The 9502-nt window shown below is 40.5% G+C and overlaps 1 protein-coding gene across 1 annotated transcript; it reads right to left on the bottom strand.

Moving 5' to 3' along the window:
* Positions 1–6942: 6942 nt before the first annotated feature.
* LOC144889765 (uncharacterized) lies at positions 6943–8447 on the bottom strand. Its single transcript, XM_078770961.1, has 2 exons — positions 8075–8447; positions 6943–7936 (listed from the first exon to the last, which is right to left on the bottom strand). Exons 1-2 carry the CDS (start codon positions 8441–8443, stop codon positions 7088–7090), a joined length of 1218 nt encoding a protein of 405 aa, XP_078627087.1. The 5' UTR covers positions 8444–8447; the 3' UTR covers positions 6943–7087.
* Between the last annotated feature and the right edge of the window lie 1055 nt (positions 8448–9502).

The raw sequence follows: 9502 nt of genomic DNA, 5'->3' as shown, positions 1-9502 counted from the left end.
AAGAGATAGAGAGGATTTTCCAGAGAGTCGGAGAGATCATTGATGAAGACCAGAAATAGCACAGGGCCCAGAACACTACCATGGGGAACTCCAGCCAGAACAGGAAGGGGAGATGAGAGAAATCCATTCAGGGCTACACGTTGCCTTCGACCAGAGAGGAAGTCCGCAAGCCATGAGTGGAGGTTTCCATGGAAACCATAGAAGGAGAGTTTGGTGAGCAGAGCTAGGTGCCAGACCGTATCGAAGGCTCGTGATATGTCAAGTGAGACAGCTCTGATTTCCTGTTTGGCATTGAGGACCTCCATCCATTGTTTAGACAGCAGAAGCAACATGTCCAGAGTAGAATGACCTGGTCTGAATCCAAATTGATGATCAGAGATTGGAGAAGAGGAAGGATTTGATATCTGAAGCAATGATGGATTCCATGACTTTGCTGATAATTGGAAGCAGGCTGATTGGTCTGTAGTTGCAAGGATCTGTTTTTGCACCTTTTTTGTGTAAAACGGTAATGTTTGCTGATTTCCAGGATGCTGGCAGATGACCTTGAGCAAAAGAGAGGGTGAAAAGAACAGAGAGAGGGTGAGATAGAGCGGAAGAGCAGGATTTTAGGACCCGTGGGCTGATGCCGTCTGGTCCAGTTGCAGAATCAGAGTCGAGGTTTGACAGAAACTTCTCCACGTTGTCAGGAGAGAAGGACAAAGAAGGTCATGATGCATTACATACAAGTACATTGTTGGGATAGGATTTAAAATTGTGCAAGACATGGAAATGTCTATGAACACTGAAATGTTTCAATACATGGACATCTGTGCATCTAATACCGACTTAATGTAGTGCAAAGAATTGAAAATAATTTATTCATATCTTTTCGTAAATTGTCATGAGATGCAATGGTCAGCATGGGTACTGTAAGTTTAATTTCCCCCTGTAAAACGTGCGACAAATCATTGCAGGCAAGCGTTTAAAAGTACATTTGCCAATGATACATAACTTTTCTTTTTTTCTAGTGAAGTAAATCTTCCAGTGAAGCAGCCCGAATTCCGCTTGCTTGCTAAAATGGCCGCCGTTATGCTCCATTGCGTACTTCACCGAATTGAACGCGGTTGCGCACGAGTGGCCTATCTTGCTCCGCTCTACGATCTTTGGTAAGAACACAGGTACAATAAGCAATGAAATGTTATCTGATCCCACATACTTCCAACACAGTGCTATCAAAAGCTTTTTTGAGATCATTGAAAAACTTTCCAAACCCTTTTTGAACGCATATACTGTCAATCAGGTCTCTAATTTAAAATATATAATCAGAGATACAACAACTTTGATCAAGTAAGACAATATCAGCTAAAACTTTTTTCAACCGAGTTTGTAGCCCATGCAAAGTAAGGATATTGGTCACCAATTTGTCAAACATGTCAGAGATCTCTGGTCTTCAGGAGTAAGTGCACTACTAGTCAGGTTCACTATGTTAACAAATATAATTTCGTTCAAAATTTTGGTAGATTAGCAAAACTATACATTTTTGGAATATTCAGGGCATGAGGAATCCAAAAATTAATGTTTACATTTGCGTAGACACCTTTGGGAAAATGACACTCAGGACAGTGATGAAGATAGTCAGGTTCACTATGTTAACAAATATAATTTCTTTCAAAATGTTGGGATTAGCAAACCTGTACATTTTTGGAATCTTCAGAGCATGGAGAATCTGAAAATCAATGTTGGCATTTGCACAGACACCACCTGCATGGCCACCATTTTGGATTTTGAAAATGGCCGCCATAAAATACATATTTTGCGCGATCTCGGCTTCTAGTCAACCGAGAAACTTAATTAAATATGCTAATCCTATGTTTTCTGGGTCAAGGAATCCAATAAAGGCCTCAAAATAGTGCTCAGGATTATAGAAAAGCAACAAACAAAGATAATTGAAAACCATTGTCTTTATATTTGTGATATAACTGTATTACATAATACATGATATTGCAAGTCCTTTGAAGTTATAGGTTGTTATAGGAAGTTATAGGTAGTATCAGATTGAACTATAAGTCCTATACACAGGATCTACGAGGTCTACACCGTTCAGGAATATGCTTTTACAGATCTTCATCACTGTCCTGAGTGTCATTTTCGCAAAGGTGTCTAAACAAATGTAAACATTAATTTTTGGATTCCTCATGCTCTGAATATTCCAAAAATGTATAGTTTTGCTAATCTACCAAAATTTTGAACGAAAAAACATAATGAACCTGACTATACTGCTCTCCTAAAGCTAAGCAACAGTTCAGCGGGCAGTAGGTTTGTGTCCAGAACATCAGCAACTCTGCGCCCAAAAGGTCCCAAAATGTCAAAAAAACATCCAGCAGGTAAGTCATCGATACCTGAAGCCTTCCTCAGAATCCATCTCAGTAAGAGCGCATGTTGGCTCGAGAAGGGTGATTGATACATCCAGCTCCAAACGTTGAACCTCAGTTAGGGAGGGGAAGTGAGAGGTTAAGTGCATCATCATTTTATTACAAACAGGAGAAAAGGTCAGAGTGAAACTCTATTATATTTAAGCTTACATAATCCGGATGTTGCAACAATCTTTCCGCTCGGGTCTAAAACAGAAAATACAAGATGTGATGGCTTATTTACAGATTCTAAACTAGAACGGCACTCGGTAGGGAGCATACCTCCGTCAGAGTGAACAGTTTCTTTGGTATCCCACTGATAGGTCAAATCTGGATTCAGACCGAAACCAAAATCTGATCGGCTTGTTCTTGTCACCGAACCAACTTGTCCACCAAGTTTAGTCATAACTCGTCCACAACTTTTTAAAATATGGTATACATTGCTTTTTGCCCGATCTCTCAGTGCTGAAGAATTACTAAAAAATAAAAAATAAAACTCGCATCCGAATCCATATTCAGATCTTCACCAAAATCGAATCGATTCGACGTTGTCAAACACACAACCTGTCCACCAAGTTTCGTCCAAATCTGTCCTTAACTTATACATATCTGTGCAGTGTCTGTCTTGTCTTGTCTTGTCTTGTCTTGTCTTGTCACTGAACTACTTTCTCAAACTTTTGTGAAATCGTACCAAACTTCTGGTATGCACATATCTCTCCCGTCGGTAGAGAGACTAAGGGTATTTAGACTAAGGGTAGAGAGAATATGGGTATAAACGAAGGGTATTTTCTTTTGAAAAAATTTCCAATTTTTTTTTTTTGAATTTTTTGGGGAAAAATTGTTTTTTTCAACATTCAATTGTTTATAAAATGTGATATCACGTATATTACAAACACATTTGTGCAAAATAATTGTTTGAATTATGATTGGTTTAAACCATGACAAAACGGCAACTCGGGTACAGTCATTTATCTATATATCTACACATCTGGGCAGTGTCTGTGTTGTCACTTAACGACTCTCTCAAACGTTTGTTTCCGTGGTTGTGAAGTGTTTTCAATAACGTTGTGGTGTTTTTGAATCACGTGGTCGTGAGGTATTTTGAAATATGTGGTGGTGAGGTGTTTTTAAATCACATGGTGTTGAGGTGTTTTTAAATCACATGGTGGTGAGGTGTTTTGAATTACGTGGTGGTGAGGTGTTTTGAATTACTTGGTGGTGAGGTGTTTTGATTTCCGTGGTGGTGAGGTATTTATAATTACATGGTGGTGAGGTATTTTGAATTACGTGGTGGTGAGGTGTTTTGAATTACTTGGTGGTGAGGTGTTTATAAATCACATGGTGGTGAGGTGTTTTGAATTACGTGGTGGTGAGGTGTTTTGAATTACTTGGTGGTGAGGTGTTTTGATTTCCGTGGTGGTGAGGTATTTATAATTACATGGTGGTGAGGTATTTTGAATTACGTGGTGGTGAGGTGTTTTGAATTACTTGGTGGTGAGGTGTTTATAAATCACATGGTGGTGAGGTGTTTTGAATTACGTGGTGGTGAGGTGTTTATAAATCACATGGTGGTGAGGTGTTTTGAATTACGTGGTGGTGAGGTGTTTTGAATTACTTGGTGGTGAGGTGTTTTGATTTCCGTGGTGGTGAGGTGTTTATAATTACATGGTGGTGAGGTGTTTTGAATTATGTGGTGGTGAGGTGTTTTGAATTACTTGGTGGTGAGGTGTTTTGAATTATGTGGTGGTGAGGTGTTTTGAATTACTTGGTGGTGAGGTGTTTTGAATTACTTGGTGGTGAGGTGTTTTGAATTACTTGGTGGTGAGGTGTTTTGAATTACTTGGTGGTGAGGTGTTTTGAATTACTTGGTGGTGAGGTGTTTTGAATTACTTGGTGGTGAGGTGTTTTGAATTACTTGGTGGTGAGGTGTTTTGAATTACTTGGTGGTGAGGTGTTTTGAATTACTTGGCTGTGAGGTGTTTTGAATTACTTGGTGGTGAGGTGTTTTGAATTACTTGGCTGTGAGGTGTTTTTGATTTCGTGGCTGTGAGGTGTTTTTATTACGTGTTTTATGGCTGTGAGGTGTTTTTATTACGTGTTTTATGGCTGTGAGGTGTTTTTATTACGTGTTTTATGGCTGTGAGGTGTTTTTATTACGTGTTTTATGGCTGTGAGGTGTTTTTAAATGACGTGGTGGTGAGGTGTTTTTGATTTCGTGGCTGTGAGGTGTTTTTATTACGTGTTTTATGGCTGTGAGGTGTTTTTATTACGTGTTTTATGGCTGTGAGGTGTTTTTATTACGTGTTTTATGGCTGTGAGGTGTTTTTATTACGTGTTTTATGGCTGTGAGGTGTTTTTAATTTCGTGATGGTGAGGTGTTTTTATTACGTGTTTTATGGCTGTGAGGTGTTTTTAATTTCGTGTTTTATGGCTGTGAGGTGTTTTTATTACGTGTTTTATGGCTGTGAGGTGTTTTTATTACGTGTTTTATGGCTGTGAGGTGTTTTTATTACGTGTTTTATGGCTGTGAGGTGTTTTTAATTTCGTGATGGTGAGGTGTTTTTATTACGTGTTTTATGGCTGTGAGGTGTTTTTAATTTCGTGATGGTGAGGTGTTTTTATTACGTGTTTTATGGCTGTGAGGTGTTTTTAATTTCGTGATGGTGAGGTGTTTTTATTACGTGTTTTATGGCTGTGAGGTGTTTTTATTACGTGTTTTATGGCTGTGAGGTGTTTTTAATTTCGTGATGGTGAGGTGTTTTTATTACGTGTTTTATGGCTGTGAGGTGTTTTTATTACGTGTTTTATGGCTGTGAGGTGTTTTTATTACGTGTTTTATGGCTGTGAGGTGTTTTTATTACGTGTTTTATGGCTGTGAGGTGTTTTTATTTCGTGTTTTATGGCTGTGAGGTGTTTTTATTTCGTGTTTTATGGCTGTGAGGTGTTTTTATTTCGTGTTTTATGGCTGTGATGTGTTTTTATTTCGTGTTTTATGGCTGTGAGGTGTTTTTAATTTCGTGGTGGTGAGGTGTTTTTATTTCGTGTTTTATGGCTGTGAGGTGTTTTTATTACGTGTTTTATGGCTGTGAGTTGTTTTTATTACGTGTTTTATGGCTGTGAGTTGTTTTTATTACGTGTTTTATGGCTGTGAGGTGTTTTTAATTTCGTGGTGGTGAGGTGTTTTTATTTCGTGTTTTATGGCTGTGAGTTGTTTTTATTACGTGTTTTATGGCTGTGAGTTGTTTTTATTACGTGTTTTATGGCTGTGAGGTGTTTTTATTACGTGTTTTATGGCTGTGAGGTGTTTTTAATTTCGTGGTGGTGAGGTGTTTTTATTATGTGTTTTATGGCTGTGAGTTGTTTTTATTACGTGTTTTATGGCTGTGAGTTGTTTTTATTACGTGTTTTATGGCTGTGAGGTGTTTTTAATTTCGTGGTGGTGAGGTGTTTTTATTACGTGTTTTATGGCTGTGAGTTGTTTTTATTACGTGTTTTATGGCTGTGAGTTGTTTTTATTACGTGTTTTATGGCTGTGAGGTGTTTTTAATTTCGTGGTGGTGAGGTGTTTTTATTTCGTGTTTTATGGCTGTGAGGTGTTTTTATTACGTGTTTTATGGCTGTGAGTTGTTTTTATTACGTGTTTTATGGCTGTGAGTTGTTTTTATTACGTGTTTTATGGCTGTGAGGTGTTTTTATTACGTGTTTTATGGCTGTGAGGTGTTTTTATTACGTGTTTTATGGTTGTGAGGTGTTTTTAATTTCGTGGTGGTGAGGTGTTTTATTACGTGTTTTATGGCTGTGAGGTGTTTTTAATTTCGTGGTGGTGAGGTGTTTTTATTACGTGTTTTATGGCTGTGAGGTGTTTTTAATTTCGTGGTGGTGAGGTGTTTTGAATTATGTGGTGGTGAGGTGTAATCGTCCCAAACTTCCAGTCTGCACCTACTCCTCCCCTATGTATGTGCGGAGGGGTTCTTTCTTGAAAAAAACAAACATTCAACCTAAATTTCCTATAAAAATGTAATATCACAAACACAACAAATACATTTGTGCAAAATAATTGTTTGTATTATGATTGGTGAAAATCATGACAACACAGCAACTCAGGTGCAGTCATTAGCCTCAGTTAAAACAAGCCCGTTCCTCAGTATCAACGCTTGGTGAGGCGCGCGTAGCGAGCCGAGCCAAGCTAGTATATTAGTCTAGTAGGAAGACTAGGTCCCCCTGCACCCCCCGGAGATATACTTCTAATCAGTGTTTCTAGATTGGAAAAAATGTGTAGAAAATGACTAGCTATGGCCCCAAGCTGAAAAAATGTCCCACATACCATTTTTATGCAAATTACTGCTGCCATTATCAAAAAAACGATTTTTGACATATCTCAGCCAATATTGCAGATAATTGAAAAATGAAGGTGTCTAGACCCATGTTTTGAAGGGCATAGATCATGATAGAACTATTCATAACATGATTACATGTGTCTATGGTATACTAGTATGCTAATTAGTGCTTTATTTACAAAATAATCACAGTTTTACGAAATAATAGACTCATATTAAGGTCCGTCTACACAGACGTTAACACAAAGTTTTATTTTTCTAAATATTACAACTGTCAAAATAGTCCTAGCACTCAATGTGACCACTCTTCTCTTGCTTGTTTTAGATAAACATCATTAGCATTAGTGATTCTACACTGAGTCAGTCATCATCATTTTCATCGAAATCGTCAGAGTCAAACTCTTCTTCTCCTTCCTCTTCCTCCTCCTCTTCGTGCTCTCCTGTGTTCAGAAGATCCACCAGTGAGGTTGGTAGGATGGGACCACTGGACCACATTGGTTTCAACAGTCCTTCATCAGTCCTTATCCATCCTTGCTCCTCATAAGGTTTTGGCTTTTCGATGATAGGTTGATCGGCTCTTTTGTACAATGCTACGCGGTGGTTCACACGCTGGATGTGCGGCTTCAGGGCAGACTGGCATGGAGGAAGGCGAGCCAGATCAACCTTGGACTTGGATGTGAGGGTCTTGTCCTCTCCCACCATTTTTCGTAGCAGCTTGGCACGGACAATGTCCACTGATGACTCGCGACTCTGGCCGTACATCACACAGGTGAATTTTTCTAACTGCCTCTCCACCTCAGGGTTGGCATCCCAGTTGTCACCCAGTTCACCGAATGCCCTGTGAAACCTGGGATTCTTCTCCAGCTTTTTCAAGGGCCCGACTTTTCCCTTCCCTTTGAAGGCACTGGTGCAGTCTTCTCCGCTGAACACATAGTACCCCAGGAGAGTGGCACAGTAGTCCTCTCCCAGGGATTCTGCCAGCTCAGAGACGTTGACAAGTTGGCGATGCTTCCCTGACCCTGTATCCAGGTACACCGTCAGCTTGATGTTGTGGGCATGGTGGAGCAGGATCAGGAGGATGTCTGTGTCCGGTGTTCTGACTACAGCGTTCTTGTATCCGATGGTAGCAGCATGATGGAGGTACAGAACCACCCTGGTATCAGTCTCTTCCTGGTTGCTGTAGATCGTGGGGAGTTCACGTACCTCGACCTGAAACACAAAAAGGCACCGCATTTCAATCACCAGTCACTGCCAGTTTCAGATCTAGACAAACATCACAGGTAATCACCTTTTTTTCAGGAAAAATTACAAATTGAATCGCCATTCACGAAGGGCTTTCAATTTTACCTTGCCATTCGTTGAGGCAAGTTGGTGGGCCTTCCCCTCCACGATCAGCACAGCCATCTCTGTTCTCTCCAGCCTGGTAGCTGCCTCTTGTCCACTCCACACTTTCAGAAGAAGCTGGCACATCTGCTTTTTGTTGTCGTCATTTGCAAGGAACATTTTGAAGTCATATGGCTTCCTGGTTGCTGGTCCAGCCAGAATGATCTTCTCTGAGCTGCCCCGCCTCAGCCTTTCCTGCGCTTTGATTGACTCAGGATGGTAACTGTCAGTGGAGAACAGAAAGTGCTGCTTGGCCACCATCTGATCAAGCACCTGCAAGCATATCTCACCACATGTTGGGGGAAGGTTGGCAAGGGTATGCAGCAGCGCCATTCCATCCTGGATGAACAGGGCATCCTTGGTGCTCCTTTGGTGCTTCGGCTCTGTGAATCGCACGCTCATAGTTGTAGAATGCTGTGCGGAAAGCTTTAAAACATGACGGATGGTGTTTGGCCTCACATGCAAAGAGGTCTTTGTTTTTCACCTTTCGATGGAGTCGATAGAGACCCATTTTCTCAGCCCGTGTTTCGATTTGCTCCCATGCATTTTCTTTGTTTTTAAAGGATGGGAAGGTTGTAGGCCTCTCAGTATTGCGATGAGCATCTTTGGTCTCAACTTTCTCACAAAATATACACTCTGGCGGGAAGATGGGTTCAGCAGAACCTCCTGGTTTACGAGGAGAGTGATGCCATGATGAGGTTGATGGCCCTGGTTCTGTATCATCTCCCAGACGATGAAAGTGGCGGACAAAGTGCTTATAACACTTGCTGTGATATCCTACTCTTTCTAGGTCATCAGGAAGAGTTGCCGGGATCTGATCACATACTGATTGCATACGACATGGGGAGTCATGCGGTTGGTTGAGACGTCTATCCCGGATCTTTTGAAGCAGTTGCAGTTTTTCTGAAGCAGATCCTTTAATTTTACGGAGGGGCGTGAAATCCCCATGATCAGACATGGATGGTACATGAAGGATGCATGTAGGAGGAGAGCTTTGGGCTGCAGGTTCTACACTCCGTTTTCTTTTGGGCATGCTTGCTGTCGATGTCTACCATCACTGTTAAATGACAAATAAGAAATCACGAATGATGTTAAAAGTGCCTGTGAAAGGAGGCTCTGAGTTTTCAGTGAGGTAACAGAGGTTCTGAGTCATGTTCTACACTAGGGTACTTTTTAGCTGACTAAACCATGTTTAGTGGCATCAAAAGTGCTAATAGCTAAAACATCTAAATTCTTCCACACTAACGTTAGCTATCTAGGCCAATGAAACATTGTGCTAAGTTACTGTAGCTAGCTCAGCTGTCGTGCCTCTTTCTGGTTCAATTCATATACAGAAGTCAACAGATATGTCTCATGTTTGGCATTAACAAAAGTTTAAGTTACACCGACATT

Source organism: Myxine glutinosa, chromosome 1 (genome assembly GCF_964187855.1).
Source record: "Myxine glutinosa chromosome 1, kmMyxGlut1.1, whole genome shotgun sequence".
NCBI lineage: Eukaryota > Metazoa > Chordata > Myxini > Myxiniformes > Myxinidae > Myxine > Myxine glutinosa.
This window is presented reverse-complemented; position numbering and strand designations above follow the sequence as displayed.